The following is a 19152-nucleotide window of genomic DNA, read 5'->3' as shown; positions in this document are numbered from 1 at the left end:
TTTTTTTTAAAGATTTTATTTATTTATTTGACAGAGAGAGACACAGTGAGAGAGGGAACACAAGCAGGGGGAGTGGGAGAGGGAGAAGCAGGCTCCCTGCAGAGCAGGGAGCCCGATGCGGGACTCGATCCCAGGACCCTGGGATCATGACCTGAGCTGAAGGCAGTCGCTTAACCAACTGAGCCACCCAGGCGCCCTGAACGCTTTTTTAATATATTAATTTAGTTCTACTTATTAGATAGAAGTATTTGTTGATATGTAATATTGCCTTTTTCTTGCCCACATGACATGAAACAGTTTTGTTTAAACATGTCACACATATCCTTGTCATCCAGTCTCTGTCATTTTTTAGTTACCTCTTTTCCAGAACACCTCTTCTTTCTTTGTAAGTTGTTTAAGATACAGTTTTTCTGCTCTCCTCCCTTTCCCTCTCCTCTCCCTCCTCACCCTCTTCCCCCTCCGCCTCCTCCTCAACGCCTGGTGCTACCACTGGAAATTTTATCCCAAGCCCTCCCTCCTCATTTGTCCTATATAGGTCCTTTTGACTAAAGTGCCAGTCCATGGACCTGCAGCATGGGCATCACTTGGGAGCTTGTTAGAAAAATAGGATCTCAGGTCCCACCTTGATCTAATGAATCAGAATCTGCATTTTATCAAGATCTCAAGGAGATTTGTATTCTCAATAGACTGAGAAGCATCTGTACACATATATTCACAATCCCTGTATAACTGAACACTTTTTTTTTTTTTAAGATTTTATTTATTTATTTGAGAGAGAGACTGAGAGACAGAGAGCATGAGAGGGGGGAGGGTCGGGAGGGTCAGAGGGAGAAGCAGACTCCCTGCCAAGCAGGGAGCCCGATGCGGGACTCGATCCAGGGACTCCAGGATCATGACCTGAGCCGAAGGCAGTCGCTTAACCAACTGAGCCACCCAGGCGCCCTATAACTGAACACTTTTTAAAGGCTATTTATAGTAATCCAAAACTTGGAATTTGAAGATTATACTCCAGGCTAATACTAAGTTGTATTAAAAAGTCATTGCTTCCTATATTAGGACTTAACCAAGTGACGTCAGTAAGCTGTGAAACTTACAAAATGATTGAGGTTTTGTTTCACTCCAGTGTACTTTGTTACTCAGAATTTTTAAAAGAAAATCTTTTCAGTAGTAAAGAAGATTTTGTAAGGAACCATATAAGGTGTCTCCTCTTTTCTGAATAATTTTTTGGGGAAAAAAATTCACTTTTATATGTGGGTATGATGATAATACGGTGAAGTTACTTTCCTAGATTATTTGGGTGTCCCAAGAAATAATTTAAATAAGTATCAGGTCATGTGTTTGTATGTGTGTATTTCCAGGAAAAGACAGTTGAAGAAAAATATTCTGAGTATCATTAACTTTTCCCCATATATTTTGTTTTGAGTAGGTGGAGAAGCTTTGGCAGCTTCTTTGCCCACTGCTTAGAACAGCATTGTCCAATATTACGGTAGAAACTTACAACGACTGGGGAACTTGTATAGCAACATCCTGTGTAAGTTCTGCTTTTTTGTGTTTAACTGATCTATTTAAACTGTCCCATACCTTTTCTCAAAATCTGTGAGATCTCATTATACCTCTTGAGTCTTGAAATTTTCCTCATAGTTTTGTCATCTTATATAATTAAAGATGGTTCTGTTTAGCCTTTCAAATAAGCCTTGAGTGGTAACTCTTAAGTGATTATTACATCTTCTCTGTCATGGTAATGTATTCTTAGATTAAATGGCAAATCATATCATGTATCTGGAAATGTAACTTACATATAGTAAAAGCCAGATGATACAAAGTAGGTGTTATTTTCCACACTAAATATGTCTATAGCTTGTATGCTTTCTTTTAAAGACAGTCCCTTTAGCTAACAATAATTTCCTTACTATCAGCCTTCCTAACATGAACTATAATACTTGGGTTTGACTAACCTACAAGTTTTACTGTGATTTTCTTCCCTTATATTTATTTATAATACTAAAATAACAGGATCTGATTTATGTACAGAATTATAGGACCCCTGTTTTAATTATTATTTTATATTTTCAACACAGGAAAGCAGAGATCCCCGGAAACTTCATTGGCTTTTTGAGCTGCTGTTAGAATCACCATTGAGTGGTGAAGGAGGATCCTTTGTAGATGCATGGTAAATAAAAAGAATTTAGAAGGTTAACAAAAGATTTTGCAACAAAAGATAACAGCTTTGCTCTTGATGTGTAAATGGAAGTGAACTGTCTACACTCCTGAAGGCCTGATAATGTAACTATTTTCTTCTGAGAGATGAGTGAACCAATTCAGTACAATTTATGATACTAAGTAGAGTTATTTCTCAATTGGGAAGAAGTAGAAATGGAGACAACCTGAGCAATTCGAACATAATTTAGATTCAGCCTTCTCCCTCTTGGAATCGGCTTTTTTTTTTTTTTTAAAGATTTTATTTATTTATTTGACAGAGAGAGCGAGAGAGGGAACACAAGCAGGGGGAGTGGGAGAGGGAGAAGCAGGCTTCCCGCCGAGCAGGGAGCGGAAACGGCTTTTTTATACCAGGACAATACTAACTTCCTCATCACATTGTCTCGTTTTTTTCACTCTTCCTTATTAGGAAAAAACAGTAACCGTTCAAGGAAAAATATTCTTGCTGGGATAAAAGGAGTTGGAAAAAATTAGTAGGCTAGAAAAGGAAATCTAGGTAATCCTATTAACATAAAGAATAAGTTATTGTTGTTATTAATTAGTGGGGAAGGTTCTGATGCTTAGAAATCAGTGAGTAGGGGCACCTGTGTGGCTCAGCCGTTAAGCGTCTGCCTTTGGCTCAGGTCATGATCCCAGAGTCTTGGGATAGAGTCCCGCATCGGGCTCCCTGCTCCTCCCTCTCCCACTCCCCCTGCTCGTGTTCCCTCTCTAGCTGTGTTTCTCTCTCTCAAATAAATAAAACCTTGGGGAAAAAAAAAAGAAATCAACGAGTATTCTCAAGTCAGTATTTCTCTTGATTGTGTGGGAATAGAGAGAAAATGAGAATACAGCGAAAATGATGCAGTAAAAATAAGATCTTCATAAAGGTGCTGTTTTGAGTTGTCGGTTTTAATATTAGGTGAGAAAATGTAGCAATTTTCAGTAGAATACAGACTCCATTAGTCTATACTGTCATACGTAAAGGCAGGGAAGGGCTCTAACTCTGCTGTGCTTTAATTCTAGTCGACTCTATGTACTGCAAGGTGGCCTTGCCCAGCAAGAGTGGAGGGTACCTGAGCTGTTGCACAGACTACTGAAGTACTTGGAACCCAAACTCACCCAGGTTTACAAAAATGTCAGGGAAAGAATAGGGAGGTAGGTATTCTTCTCCCTGTGGTATGGTATACTTCTTGAGTTCTTTTTTATTAAATTTTAATATCTAATAGTATATACTGGTTATGTTACTGTTGAGTGTCATGGGTTCTCTTCTTCAAATTTTGTTTTATATTGTGTTTGGGACACTAGACAAGAGGCTCTGATGTAAAATAGAACAGCAGTGAGCTCACGAGCCAGAGGTGAACATTTGGCCAGTTCTAGGTGCCTGCGAATTACGGGCACAGCGCAAGAGACTCTCCAGGAGTCATCGTTCAGATATTTACTTTGGTTGGGTCATCGCTTTTGAACCTTAGTTTTATTGATAACATGGCTTCTCTTCTCACTCTACATATTTCATTTTACAGTGTGCTGACCTACATATTTATGATCGATGTTTCTTTGCCAAACACTGCACCAACAGCATCCCCACGGGTCCCTGAGTTTACTGCTCGAATTCTAGAGAAATTGAAACCCCTCATGGATGTAGATGAAGAAATTCAGAACCATGTTATGGAAGAAAATGGAATTGTTGAAGAAGATGAGCGAACTCAGGGCATTAAACTCTTAAAAACTAGTGAGTGGCTAAAATTAATAGGAACTTGCTTAGAAACAGACAGTTATTACCAGGGGAAAAACAAAACAAAATAGACATTTATTTAGATTATCCTTTGGGGTGTTTTTTTTTGTGGTAACACGAACATAATACAAAGTTTACAGTTGGGCAGCGTTAAATACATTGGCATTGCTGTACAGCCATCGCCGTGGTCCATCGCCAGCACTCTTCATCTTGCAACACTGAAGCTCTGTCCCCATTAATCTGTTACAGTCTGTCCCACCCACCCCCGGCAGCCACCGTTCTACTATGTCTCTGAATTTGCCAATTCTGGGTACTTCATATAAGGGGAATCGTACAGTAATTGTCCTTTTATGTCGGGCTTTTTAACTTTACATGGTGTTTTCATTATTTATCCATTTATCTGTTAATGGACATTTAGGTCGTTTGTGCCTCTTGGCTACTGTGAATAGTGCTGCTGTGAGCAGTGATGTAGACGTTACCTGTTTTGAGTCCGTTTTCAGTTCTTTGGGCTATTGAAGTAGAATTGCTGGACCATATGGTAATTCTCTGTTTAACTTTTTTAAGAGCCACCAAGCTATTTTCCCCAGTAGCTGCACCATTTTACTTTCCAACCAGCAGTACAAGAGGGTTGCAATTTTTTCATACTCATGCCAATACTTGTTTTCTGTTTTTACGACTTAAACAACCATCCAAATGAGTGTGAAGATACCCATGGTTTTGATTTGCATTTCCCTAAATGATTAGTGGTTAAACATCTTTTCATTTGCTTATTTGCCTTTTTTTTTAATCTCTGGAGAATTGTCTCTTGACGTCCCTTGCCAGGTTTTGAATTAGGTGGTTAGTGTTGTTGTTGAGTTATAGTTCTTTATATTTTAATGATATCAGCCCCTTATCTGATAAATGATTTGCAAATATTTTCTTATTCGGTGGGTTGTCTTTTCACTGTCTTGATAGTATCCTTTGATGCACAAAAGTTTTTAATTTTGATGAAGTCGAATTTATTTTTTCTTTTGTGGCCTTTGCTTTTGGTGTCATATCCAAGAAATCATTGCCAAATCCAGTGTCACGAAGTTTTTCCCTTAAGTTTCTGTCTAAGAGTTTTGTAACTTTTAGTTCTTAAGTTTAGATCTTTAATTCAGTCTGAGTTAATTTTTATATATAATGTAAGTTAAGGGTCAGCTTTGTTTTTTTGCTCAAGCATGTCCAGTTTCCCAGCACCATTTGTTGAAAAGACTGTTATTTCTATATTGAATAGTCTTGGCACTCTTCTGAAAAGTACTTAGCCATATGTGTGAGGGTTTATTTCTGGACGCTAGTTTATTCCGTTGGTCTGTATGTCTGTCCTTATGTCAGTGCCACACTATTTTGATTACTGTAGTTTGTAGTAAGTTTTGAAATCTGGATGTGTGAGTCCCCCAACTTTGTTCTTTTTCAAAATTGTCTTGGTTATTGGGGCTGTCCTGTTGTTTCTGTATTTAAAGTTTTTTCAAGCATTCTAAGTATAAACAACTCAGTTATCATTTTTGCTACATTGGGATTATTGCAGGTTAATTTGTAGTTGGTGTTGGTATTTAGTTAGGCTGTTAATTTGTTGATTCATTTTTTGAGAGTGACTTCAGTACCCTAGTTTTTGACACCCTTTATTGTGGTTCCTGTCATAATGCTGTTTAGTGTCAAATTTATGAAGTAACATAGCTGATGTCTTTCTCAACATTGAAGAGTTAGTTAGCAGAGCTATTGGAGTGGCTCTCTGACATTAGCACCACAATGTTACTCTATTTTGTGCTCTCTGACTCCATAGCAAAGACTGATTCTGCGTGTTTGTTTTCAAATAGTATTGAAATGGCTGATGGCTAGTGCAGGAAGATCCTTCTCTACAGCAGTCACAGAACAACTTCAGCTTCTCCCTTTGTTTTTTAAGGTAAGTTTATGGCTGAAATTAAGAATGCATCCCCCTGGGCGCCTGGGTGGCTCACTTGGTTAAGCAACTGCCTTTGGCTCAGGTCATGATCCTGGAGTCCCGGGATCGAGTCCCGCATTGGGCTCCCTGCTCAGTGGGGAGTCTGCTTCTCCCTCTGACCCTCCCCCCTCTCATGTACACTCATTCTCGCTCTCTCAAATAAATAAATAAATAAATAAATCTTAAAAAAAAAAATGTTAAAAAAAGAATGCATCCCCCTGTGTTAACTAACTGGAATTTAACAGTTGGAAACTTGGAAAGAATAAAAGAATGCATCCCCTTCTGATCTTCACCGGGAATTTATATTTATCATCTGATGGTGAATAGTTTTTCAGACTGTGTGGGTGACTTGGTTGGATCGCTAAGAAGTAGAATAGTCACAGGAGAATCATGAGGTATTAGCAGTTTAATATTTGTTGAAATAATCTTTTTAGTATTAGGTAAGACTAAGATCTTGACAGATATACGAAAAGTTTACAGACAGAGCATTGGGTTTTTTTTGTTTGTTTTATTTCTTTATTTGATAGAGACAGCGAGAGAGGGAACATAAGCAGGAGTGGGAGAGGGAGAAGCAGGCTTCCCGCTGAGCAGGGAGCCCGATGCGGGGCTCGATCCCAGGACCCTGAGATCATGACCTGAGCCCAAGGCAGTCGCTTAACCAACTGAGCCACCCAGGCGCCCCAGACAGCACTGTTGCACTGATAACCAATATCCAAGTAATAGTTCAGGAAGATATTGATAGCTAAAAAAAAATAAAGCCATAGTGACATTTTTTTAATATAGCTATTTCTGATTTGTTTTATTCAGTGTATAATAAATCTGAAGATGTATTATATATTGTACTTATACATACAGTATTTGTATTTACTTTATGGTGTTAAATGGGACTGTAATTGCTTTTATTTTCTTCTTATTATTATTTTTTAATAGTTTTGTTTTTTTTAAAGATATTTTTTATTTATTTATTTGACAGAGAGAGAGCACAAGTAGGCAGAGTGGCAGGCAGAGGGAGAGGGAGAATCAGGCTCCCCGCTGAGCAGGGAGCCCGATGCGGGGCTCGATCCCAGGACCCTGGGACCATGACCTGAGCCTAAGGCAGCTGCTTAACCGACTGAGCCACCCAGGCGCCCCTGTAATCACTTTTAACAAATATCCGCAGAAGTAGCTTGTTTCTGGTAATCCTATGAAGACACTGAAGTTTGATTTGAATTGATGAAAGGTATAGCCTGAGGTAGTTCTAATTCCTCATCTAGGCAAATGATGAAGCTAATAAAACTAAGGTCACAGATCAATATATTGGTTGTCACAGTTTTAGTTTGCAGTCGTGCTGTGGTTCGCAAAACAGTCACATTTGGAAGGCTTGGCGCAAACATCACCACTACTTGAGAGTTACTGTTCGGTGCCGTTATCATTTAAGAAGGAGCACCCTTGGTACTGTGTCTTAGCAAATGGTATGCTAAACTTTGGATTTGCCACAGTATACTTTGTCTTCAGGAAATCTCAGAGAGATAACTCTAGGGGGTGCCTGGGTGGCTCAGTGAGTTAAACGGCTGCCTTCAGCTCAGGTCATGATCCCCGGACTCCGAGATCAGTCCCACATCGGGCTCGCTTCTCGGCAGGGAGTCCGCTTCTCATCGTGCTCGTGCTCTCTCTTCTCCTCAATCTCTTTCAAATAACTAAAACCTTAAATAATAATAATAATAACTTGTAATTTCCAAAGGATTCACCACTAAAATACTTTTAAGAATGCTGTGCAGGGCCGGATACCCATGGGTACCTCTGGGATCTTTTGGGATATAAGAGCGGACAGTAGTTATTAGTGTATAGAGATCCTTGTTACTTTTAGGTCCTTGGTGGTAAATAGGGTTTGTTGAGTGTGTCTTTAGGGCAGTGGTGCTTCAGCTTTTTTCCACTGCCACATACACAGTGGATACAGAACATGATCTCATATGTCCATAAATGGGTAATGTGTAGTCAATGTTGGGATAGTTGGCGTTTACCCCCTTCTTTCACTCACACTCACAACTCCGAGATCAAGGGTTGCACATCCTTCTGACTGAGCCAGCCAGGCACCCCTAATTTTTTCTTTTCTCTTCTTTTTTTTTTTTTGAGTGAAATAGAGATTACTTAAAAATAAAATCTTTAAAAAAAAAAATCAGAAAGCAGATATATGAGAGTGAGGTTGATAGAAGGATTTTTTTCTTTTTTTTATTTTATTGTGATATGTTAATCACCATACATTACATCATTAGTTTTTGATGTAATGTTCCATGATTCATTGTTTGCGTAGAACACCCAGTGCTCCATTCAATATGTGCCCTCTTTAATACCCATCACCAGGCTAACCCATCCCCCTACCCCCCTCCCCTCTAGAACCCTCAGTTTGTTTCTCAGAGTCCATAGTCTCTCATGGTTCGTCTCCCCCTCCGATTCCCCCCCCTTCATTTTTCCCTTTAGAAGGATGTTTTGAATCCACATGAAATTTATAAAAACTTAAATCATTAGAAAGCTGTATTATGTGAATTGCTTATGACAGGCCTAACATTTCGCCTGGATCTACAGATAGTGAGGCTGAGAATCTGCTTTAGGCCATCATGGTGAATGGGGTGTGGGGTACAAAGACACCATAGCACAGATGAACAGCTGCTTTGCAGGCAGATCAGCTGTGTAGAATGGGGATAAAGAAAGGAGTCTAAAAGCAAGTTGTTGCTTGTTAAACTGTGGGAGGCACTCAGAAATAGTTGGAGATGAGATCAGAAATTCTGTTTTAAGACACACTTGAGGTGCGTTGTAGATTCTAAATGAAGTATTATATATCCTATCCCATAAAAAGCAGGTTTATAGGGGCGCCTGGGTGGCTCGGTTGGGCGACTGCCTTCGGCTCAGGTCATGATCCTGGAATCCCGGGATCGAGTCCCGCATCGGGCTCCCTGCTCGGCAGGGAGTCTGCTTCTCCCTCTGACCCTCCTCCCTCTCATGCTCTCTGTCTCTCATTCTCTCTCTCTCAAATAAATAAATAAAATCTTAAAAAAAAAAAAAAACAGGTTTATATCAATTCAAAAAAAACCCACCTTGAAATCTGTATCAAAGTGAAAGTTGCAGTTATTTGCCTTTTCTAGTTGAAGAGTCCCTCACAGAGTTGTTGCAAGGATGAAATGAGATGTCTGTAAAGCAGAGAGCACAGTGTAAAATACTTGTATATATTGCAATTACTGCGTATTATTTTTGTTACTGGTCTTTAACTGCATTTTAATTTGGAATAATAAAGAGTTCAGATGCCAATGATCAGGGAAGAAGAGAGGACGTGTTTTATCCTAAGTTTCAAACTTCCCTGAGTGCTCATCAGAACTCACCACTGTAGAATAATAGTTTGCATATGTCAAACTCAGAGAAAAATTTACAGATGTTTTTATAACTGGTACAAAATTACATGCCATTGATGGTATTTCTTCAGAAAACCTTTTTCTCAATAATTAGAGGAGAGGAAAACCCTGTAAAGTGTTCTTTTGCTAACTAAATTTTTGTACATATTAACACAGGGCAGCATTTTGTACAGGTTAACAAATTTAATGTCGGTTAAATCTTACCTGTGATATACCAAAAATAATCAATTTGTGTGAAAACAAAGCAAAAGAAAGATTAAGATCTCCTTTTTGTATATCACAGTATTAATTAAGGATCTTTAATTGCAAGCACTGAAAACCAAATGTCTGTGACAGTGGAAGGAGGAAATTAATTAGATTATTTAGACATATCTAGGCAGTTCGCTGCCAGGGGACCTAGGTAACAGAAGCTAATAGCCTCATCAGGTGACGTCTCCTTGCATTTCTCTCTTCAAGATTTCAGAGGTCCAGAAAAAGTCTCATTGTCCAGGCTTGGGTCTCTCACTACACTTTGGCTAGGCAATATGATCCCTCGGTTGACCCACCAAAATGACAGAAAAGGATGATTTCCAAAAGTTAATCAAAATGCCTGTTTTCAGCAGGAGGGATGGATATTGGCAAGGAAATGCACATATTTATGCTACAAACAGACTTTAAAACACCCTTATTACTTTAAGTCTTAAGGAAAACCCAAATCAGTGTATGTCAGTCTGTCCTGTAGTATGGCCAGAAAGCAAAAGGTAAGAATAAGCAGTACCTGAAGAAAGCCCCTGAATCTCATCGGCACAGACTTTCTTCCCCAAACTTTTTATTTTGAAATAGTAAGGATTCACAGGAGTTGCAAAGGTACTACAAAGAGGTTTCACGTCCGCTTGACTCATTTTTCTCTAGTAGTTATATTTTCGAAACCAGAAAATTAAAATCAGTACAACATGTGTATAATTCTGTGTCATTCTATCACACAAATAGGTGCCTGCAACCACCAACACGATCATGATACAGAAATACTCCCATCATCACAAAAATCACTGTGTTACCCCGTGACAGTCACACTTTGCTCCTCTCCCTCACCACCACTATCCTCTGGCAACCACTGATTTGTTCTCCATCTCTATAATTGTCATTTCAAGAATGTCATATAAATGGAGATATGTGACCTTTTGTAATTGTCTTTTTTCACTCATATAATTCTTTTAAGAATTGTCCAAGTTGTTGTACATGGGACTTTTTTTTTATTTTTACCTCCTTTATTTTCAATATCAGAAGGAAGATTACAGCATATATTTTTATGAAAAGGCTAGAATCTACCGCCTTCAGTGCCAGTTGAATATTCCCAAACTTTAAGGTTGTCTGATCTTAGTTTTTCTATAACTACACATGTGGTAGTTGGAACATAATGACAGTGTACACATGTGTTCTTTTAAAAGTCATATCTGGGACGCCTGGGTGGCTCAGTTGGTTAAGCAACTACCTTCGGCTCAGGTCATGATCCTGGAGTCCCGGGATCGAGTCCCACATCGGGCTCCCTGCTCGGCAGGGAGTCTGCTTCTCCCTCTGACCCTCCCCCCTCTCATGCTCTCTCTGTCTCATTCTCTCTCTCAAATAAATAAATAAAAATATTAAAAAAAAAAAAATACAGTCATAGAATATTTTAAAAGTCATATCTGGTGAGCACCTGCGTGGCTCAGTCATTAAGCGTCTGCCTTCGGCTCAGGTCGTGATCCCAGGGTGCTGGGATCGAGCCCCACATAGGGCTCCCTGCTCCGCGGGAGGCCTGCTTCTCCCTCTCTCTGCGGCTCCCCCTGCTTGTGTTCCCTCTCTCGCTGTGTCTCTCTCTGTCAAATAAAATCTTTTAAAAAATAAAAATAAAAGTCATATCTGGGAAGAAAAATAATGCTTTTGGGAAAATATTAAAGTTGAAAATTAAAAAGTTGGAATTGGTAAGATTCAGATAAACTTAACTACAGAGCAGTTGCTGATCAAGTAAAGTAATACAGATGTTATTCCTTGAGATGAACTAATAATTTCCAAACTTAGAAGCTTTACTCTGTAACAGAAAAAGGTTTTCGTTCCACAAACAATAATGTTGTTAATAGATAAAATCACTGAAAGTAAAATATCTCAGAGATTTTGGGGCACCTGGCTGGCTCAGTCGGAAGAGCATGCAACTCTTGGTCTCAGGCTTGTGGGGTGTAGAGATTACTTAACCAAATAAATAAAAACTTAAATATATCTAAGAGATTTTGATCTTATTGGCACATAGAAGTAGTCTAGCCCAAACAAATTGTTATCCTGTGCTAGTAATTAATAATGGTTAATTTGCTGCTTTGGAACATGATATTCTTTACAGTGAAGTTTACCTGTTGGATTTCAGGATTTTGCTGGTTTTAGTAGAACATTTTAACCTCTTCTTAACATGAGAACATTATGCCCTAATTTCATTCATAAAACATATTTTTTTTCATGAATGGTAGGAAGAAAGACTGCTGATTAAACAGATGAGTGAGTCACCTTAAATTTTTCTGGTGGTAATGGTAGGCCTTCCAGCAAATGAGTATATCTTCTTTTTTATACTACAGTTCAACTAATCAAACTCTAAATCACCTCTTTTTTTTTTTTTAAGATTTTATTTATTTGACAGACAGAGACACAGCAGGAGAGGGAACACCAGCAGGGGGAGTGGGAGAGGGAGAAGCAGGCTCTCCACTGAGCAGGGAGCCCGACGCAGGGCTCGATCCCAGGACCCTGGGATCATGACCTGAGCCGAAGGCAGACGCTTAACGACTCAGCCACCCAGGCGCCCCTAAATCACCTCATTTTTATTGTGGGTGAATTAAATGACAAAACAATTCTATGTACATTGCCTGGGGATTTGGACTGTTCAGTATTTGTAATAATTTTTATCCTCGATTTGTTTGTTTGGTGTGTATCTTTTTAGATCTTGTGAGCACACCTGTGGTATACACTGCATTAGTGTAGGTATGGGATTGTGCAAAAAAACCAGAACTATTTCATTCTGCAAATTGATTTTTAGAGCCTGATATAGAATGACCGTCTTCTCACATAGCTGCCCCCCTCTCTTTAATGACCTCATTGTATTATCATTTATTTAATCCATTTTCTGTGGGAGATCACTGGTCATTCCCAGTTTTTGGCTGTTAAAAACAGTCTTTTGCAAATATGCATATATTTGTAGGGTAATTACTATATAAAATTATCGTGTAAAAGACCTGCTTGCTTTTGTAATTTTAATGGATACTGCCCTCCCAAGAGCCTGTCTTGTGTTCTCTCTTTCCCACAAACCCTGACATTCCTTAAATTTTTGATGGTTAAATAAATTTTTAAAAAGATTATTGTACTTCTTGGGATGCTTGGCTGGCTCAACTCGGTAGAGCTTGCAACTCTTTTTTTTTTTTTTAAGATTTTATTTATTTATTTGACAGAGAGATAGAGAGCACAAGTAGGCAGAGAGAGAGGGAGAAGCAGACTCTCCACTGAGCAGGGAGCCTGACGCAGGGCTCGATCCCAGGACCCCGGGATCATGACCTGAGCTGAAGGCAGCCGCTTAACTGACTGAGCCACCCAGGCGCCTCACAACTCTTAATCTCAGGGTTGTGAGTTCAAGCCTCACACTGGGCTTGGAGCTTAAGATAAATAAAATAAATTAAAAAAATATAAAGCAAAATTAATTGTATTTCTTTAGTGAGACTGTCTCCTTGTACATTGGCTAATTGTATTTTTTTTGACAGCTATCTGTATTTTGCCAGTTTTCTGTTGTGTTATAAGAGTTCCATTTTTATAATTTTCTTTATTTTTACTTTTTTTAATTTTATTTTATTATGTTAATCACCATACATTACATCATTAGTTTTTGATAATTTTCTTTATTTTTAAATGATGTTTTGAAGTATACCAGTCCAAGATTATTTCTTTAAACAATTCTTTTTTCTTTTAACATTTTTATGGTTTTATCTTTTGCATTTAAATTTGCAGTATAAGATAGAAAATTGATAGTTACTTTTATATAAAGTATTGATATAAAGATGCAGCTTAATTTTCACAATAATCTATCTTTTCTCCATTGATTTGAGACGAAATCTCATGTACTTGTTTCAGTAAAGTCTGCTAAGGGAAATTATTTCCATCAAACACTGGACAGATTATCACAGCGAATTAGTATACTCAGCTTGGAGATAGAGGATTCTTGCTAAACTAACTTGACAGGATTCTTGCTGAAAGCAGTCAGTCCATGATGATCACACACGAAAAGTGGAGGTGAGGAACTGGATCAGGTACAGAGGTTAGGAATTCTCTCAAATGTCAGGATTCTTTTTTTTTTTTTTTTAGATTGTATTTATTTGCGAGAGAGAGAATGAGAGACAGAGAGCATGAGAGGGAGGAGGGTCAGAGGGAGAAGCAGACTCCCTGCCGAGCAGGGAGCCCGATGTGGGACTTGATCCCGGGACTCCAGGATCATGACCTGAGCCGCAGGCAGTCGCTTAACCAACTGAGCCACCCAGGCGCCCTTTTTTTTAAAGATTTATTTATTTGAGAGAGAGAGAATGAGAGAGCACATGAGAGGGGGGAGGGTCAGAGGGAGAAGCAGACTCCCTGCCGAGCAGGGAGCCCGATGCGGGACTCGATCCAGGGACTCCAGGATCATGACCTGAGCCGAAGGCAGTCGCTTAACCAACTGAGCCACCCAGGCGCCCTCAAATGTCAGGATTCTTGATACAACTGGACTCAGTAGGTCCAGGGATGAAAAGAGGGCTCAGAGGAGCCTGGCTGAAGTTTGGGGAAACAAGGATAGTTAAAGTAAAGGCATGGTTAAGTTCCCATTTGTTTTTTTTTTGTTTGTTTGTTTGTTTTTTTAAAGATTTTATTTATTTATTTGAGAGAGAGAGAATGAAAGAGAGCATGAGAGGGAGGAGGGTCAGAGGGAGAAGCAGACTCCCCGCTGAGCAGGGAGCCCGATGCGGGACTCGATCCCGGGATCCAGGATCATGACCTGAGCCGAAGGCAGTCGCTTAACCAACTGAGCCACCCAGGCGCCCCAAGTTCCCATTTGTTATGGGTATGCAAATAAATTTGGTAATACTAAGCTTTGAATATTTCACCTAAGTTGATACAATCCTTAGCATTTTAGAGAAAAATAATTTTTTTCCATATTAAAACTATAACTTTGGGGGTGGGTGCGGTGGTGTTTGTTTGTTTTTAAGTAGGCTCTGTTCCCCGCGTGGAGCCCAGCACAGGGCTTGAATTCACAACCCTGAGATCAAGACCTGAGCTAAAATCAAAAGTCGATGCTTAACCACCTGAGCCATACAGGCGCCCCCATATTAAAACTAGACTTTAGGGGCGCCTGGGTGGCTCATTCGTTACGCGTCTGCCTTCGGCTCAGGTCATGATCCCAGGGTACTGGGATCGAGCCCCGCATCGGGCTCCCTGCTCTGCGGGAAGCCTTCTTCTCCCTCTCCCACTCCCCCTGCTTGTGTTCCTTCTCTCGCTGTGTCTCTCTGTCAAATAAATAAATAAAATCTTTAAAAAAAAAAACTAAACTTTAAAAAGAAACAAGGAAATATATTTAGATTGTTTTAGAGGACAACTTATTTAAGGGCTGGGGACAAAGAGGGCTGTCTGAGTATACTTTATTTTACCAATTTTTCTTTGGAGCCCTAAAAAATACTTTTTATGATCATAAAACAAAATTAAATGAAAACTACCCCCCCCTTTTAAGTATTATAATCTCTACACTCAGTGGGGCTGGAACTAATGAGCGCAAGATCAAGAGTCACATGCTTCACCGACTAAGCCAGACAGGCGCTCCTGCCTTTAAAAAAAAAAAAAAAAAAAAGCAAATGAACCTCACCTTACTATGTATCTGGTTGTAAGGATAAATATACGGAGCAGTGACTTTTAAAACAAAATCATACATGCCTATGGGGACTGCATCCTCTAATATTGGAATAAAGCTACTATGTCTATTATATAATAAAGAGCAAATAAATGATAATTGTCAATAGTGTTAGAAACAAAAATCATCAGAGTAAATTCGAAGATCTTATTGGCTTTGTTCAGTGATTCATGAATTGGGCAGTACCCATGTAGCAAACGGAAAGGACCCCAGGGAGCTGTACAAAATGGAAGATGGTATTTTATATATATATATATATATATATGAAGATTTTATTTATTTGAGAGAGAGATTGAGAATGAGCGGGGGGGTGGGGGGTAGGGAGGAACAGAGGGAGAGGGAGAAGCAGACTCCCCGAGGAGCAGGGAGCCCGATGTGGGACTCCATCCCAGAACCCTGGGATCACGACCTGAGCCGAAGGCAGACACTTAACTGACTGAGCCACCCAGGTGCCCCCCAAAATGGAGGTTTTTAAAGGCAGAAATGGGATGGGACAAGAAAGGCATAAACAAAAAGGATTATTTCAGACAAGGCAAGGGTCTGTCATGCGGTTTATTTTACTATTACTAATCAGTTAATTCCTAATTAACTGATTGAAAGTCACATTCCCTCAACCAGAATGACTGAAACTACACGTAGGTCTTAGTTTGCAGTGATGGGGGCAAGTTACTTCATTTTGGCCTTATTCCTTTTTTAACATTAGGAACCGAAATTTTTAGCATGAGTAACAAGATATAAAAATCCAGCTATTGGGTGCCTGGGTGGCTCAGTTGGTTGAGCCTCTTGATTTCTGCTCGGGTAATGGCTCGTGGGTTGTAGGATCATCTGTGTTGGGCTCCGCGCTCAGCTGGGAGTCTGCTTGAAGATTCTGGCCCTCTGCCCTTATCCCTACTTGTGCACACATGTGTGCTGTTTCTCAAATAAATAAATCTTTAAAAAAAAAGTCCAGCTGTTTAGTAAAACCTCAGTAATCCTAAATTTGAAAATACCAGTATGATCTCATGATCTGTTTTTCTTTAGAAAATATGCTTATTTCCTAGCTCTGGCCACAAAAAACCCATAACTAGTAATCAGCCTAGTAGTGATCAGTGCCCGTAGTGCCCAGATTACGGTTTCTAGGTATCATTTCCTGCTGGAAGAACCAGGGCTCCGTGGAGGAAAAGCCGATTTCAGGTTAGGACCCAGAAATGTACAGGATAATTGTCCTACCAGAAACCAAGGATGTAACAGTTGTGTTAAAGGAGTCAGGAGCCATTTCAAACACCAGTAAGACTAAAACCATTGAATTTGTTGAAATTCATTAGTTCATAATGACCTTGTTTTAAAAATTCATTGTTCACTTTTGGAGGATAGGAAGGAAACCCACTGAGGAAGGGGAGGCTTTTCTGTATGAAGTATTTCAGGTAATAAGAAATGAGTGTCACCATTTTGCAAACCTTTTTTTGTAATGGTTCATCACGGACAGAGAAAACTGACCGTAAGTGAAGGAAGTACACACCACTTATGTTGTGCTCAAAGAATTAGACTTCAATAAAATCAAGCCTCTAGGTCTAACAGCTACTTTACAGGACATACTGGAGCCAATGAATGCCACCACAAGGATGCAGTCAGAGAAGGAAGCCACTGTGGAGGACCCTACAAAACCAAATAGGCCCTCCCGCACCCTTTTTTCAAAGGGGAAGGAATTTTAAAAGAGGGAGAATTCAGAATTTTTTTTTAAATATATCTTTCATAGAATCTTTTACATTTAAGAGCCACATGAACCAAATGCAGTGTGTGATCATCACGTTGAACCAGATTCCAAACAACCAATTACAAAATAATGGAGGAAATTTGAACACTACTGTATACTTTATATTTTAACTGCAATGAACTTTTATGGCTGATGTCATTCCAGGTTTTTAAAATAAGAGACTTTATCTTTTAGAGATACATAATAAAATATTCATGGGTGAAATATGTCTGGGATTTGCTTCAAATAATTTAATTAGGGGATGGGGAAACATGGGCAAAAAATGGGGGGATTATGTGTTTGTCGTTGTTGGAGAGGTGAATGATTCATGGGGACTCCTTGCACTGTTCCCTAGTTTTGTACATATCTGAAAATTTCCATAGAAGTTGTTAAAAGTAAAAAATGTGATTTCTTTTATGTAAGGATGCCTTTGTACTTATTGGCTGTTATTTCAGTTTTCTCTTCGGTTTGTTTTATTGTTCTCTAGATTGCCCCAGTGGAAAATGACAATAGCTATGATGAACTGAAAAGAGATGCAAAGTTATGTTTATCACTAATGTCTCAGGGCTTGCTTTACCCTCATCAAGTGCCTTTGGTACTTCAGGTGCTAAAACAAGTAAGTGTCTAACGAATATTTATGTGTTTTGGTTAGAATTTGGTTACCCATTCTAAGAATTTCACAAAGTCAGCTGTAGTGCACACAGTACCAGAAATTTATTTTTCATTTTGACTTTTCTTTTAGTATGAGAGAAGATACATATTGACCAAAGAAACAGACCTAGACTCTGTACCTGCCTCTGCCACCAACTTCTGTGACCCCGGGGAGATCATTCAAATTCCCTATATACACAGAAAGCTAGTGAAGCACCTTGGATGCAAAGTGCTTATGAGGGAAGGGGAGTGGTCATTCCCTTTACCATTTTCCCTTTGTTTTATTCACTTGTATTTCCCAATCTGGTTTAAGAAAGAAAAAAGACCTAAGTGATTGTATATTTTCTGGCTGCATTTTTAGTATACTGTGTGCTCAGCCTATACCCAGGTCTTACATGTGTTATATAACATAAAAAGTGGACCTGTTCCGATGGTTTTCAGATTTTTAAGTTGAGTTACCACTGAAAAACATTTTTTAACAGCCCAGTTTGTTTGTTTGTTTGTTTCTGTGATGGAATTTAGCAGTTCTCAGTCATTGCTTTTAATCCGCTACCTGCTATGAAGTAAAAGAAAATAATGTGTAACTCCTAGAGGAGTCAGAGTATTAAATATAATTTTCTTCTAAAGTTGACTTTTGTCTATGTGTTCCTTACCCTTTATTTTCAACCATTCTGAAGAACTAACTTTACCTGAAATAGTTCATGCAACCTTCTATTTAGAAGGAACTATAACACGAGCTTGCTCTAACCATGCCCGTAAAAGTAGAGTTGTAGTAGAAGATGATACGATTTGTGTCATTCCTGTCTGTCATCTCCTGCTCTCATCAGCACTGTTCCCATTGTCTCTGTTTATTCTCATTCACAGACAGCAAGAAGCAGTTCTTGGCATGCTAGATATACAGTGCTGACCTACCTCCAGACCATGGTATTTTATAACCTCTTTATTTTCCTAAACAATGAAGATGCAGTTAAAGACATCAGGTGGCTTGTTATAAGTCTTTTGGAGGATGAACAACTAGAGGTAAAACTTAACATATAGCAAATCAAAATTTAATACATTTAGAGAAAGCATCATGCCCCCCCTTTAAGAAGTATTTATGCACTGATGAGTTTTTTAAAGCATAAATTATTAAAAGTAACTTTAACATTACCCTATATTATTAGTTTTGATACCCTAATCGTGATTTCCTGTTATACAAATGGAAACAAACATTGGGCATGGTGTTATTCTGGCATCTCTTTGCAGTTGGGCAGACAACATTTGTGAACCAAAGTTTTCTTATATGTGAAATTGCAGGTGATAGTATTTTACTTACCTTACTAATTCCTAAAGGACTAATTTCAGTTTCAAGAGAATAAAAATCTAGGGGCGCCTGGGTGGCTCAGTTAGTTAAGCATCTGACTCTTGATTTCAGCTCAAATTATAATCTTGGGGTTGTGAGATTGAGCCCCACATCAGGGTCCGCGCTGGGCGTGGAGCCTGCTTAAGATTCTCTCTCTCCCTCTCCCTCTGCCCCACCCCCTCCACCCTTGTACACACTTGTACTCTCTCTCAAAAAAAGAGAGAATAAAAATCTACCCACAA

At 39.1% G+C, this 19152-nt stretch overlaps 1 protein-coding gene and 1 long non-coding RNA gene across 3 annotated transcripts in view; both read left to right on the top strand.

Moving 5' to 3' along the window:
• The window catches only part of PSME4 (proteasome activator subunit 4), a 111692-nt gene that overhangs the window by 84789 nt on the left and 7751 nt on the right, over positions 1-19152 (top strand). Inside the window, exons 37-43 of one of the 2 annotated variants that reach the window (XM_081832017.1) lie at positions 1427-1531; positions 2079-2170; positions 3220-3351; positions 3717-3925; positions 5764-5849; positions 17405-17533; positions 18433-18588. In XM_081832017.1, coding sequence (XP_081688143.1) covers positions 1427-1531; positions 2079-2170; positions 3220-3351; positions 3717-3925; positions 5764-5849; positions 17405-17533; positions 18433-18588 — 909 coding nt within the window. The remainder of the gene's footprint in view (positions 1-1426; positions 1532-2078; positions 2171-3219; positions 3352-3716; positions 3926-5763; positions 5850-17404; positions 17534-18432; positions 18589-19152) is intronic. The other variant, XM_081832018.1, reaches the window with a different exon arrangement.
• Positions 5866-11927, top strand: LOC145723662 (uncharacterized). The gene is made up of 3 exons (XR_014148898.1): positions 5866-8724; positions 8933-10685; positions 10917-11927. It is a non-coding gene; the product is annotated as an uncharacterized LOC145723662 (long non-coding RNA).

This window comes from Leptonychotes weddellii, chromosome 10 (assembly GCF_054177405.1).
Source record: "Leptonychotes weddellii isolate Sample4059 chromosome 10, ASM5417740v2, whole genome shotgun sequence".
NCBI classification, from domain to species: Eukaryota; Metazoa; Chordata; class Mammalia; order Carnivora; family Phocidae; genus Leptonychotes; species Leptonychotes weddellii.
This window is presented reverse-complemented; position numbering and strand designations above follow the sequence as displayed.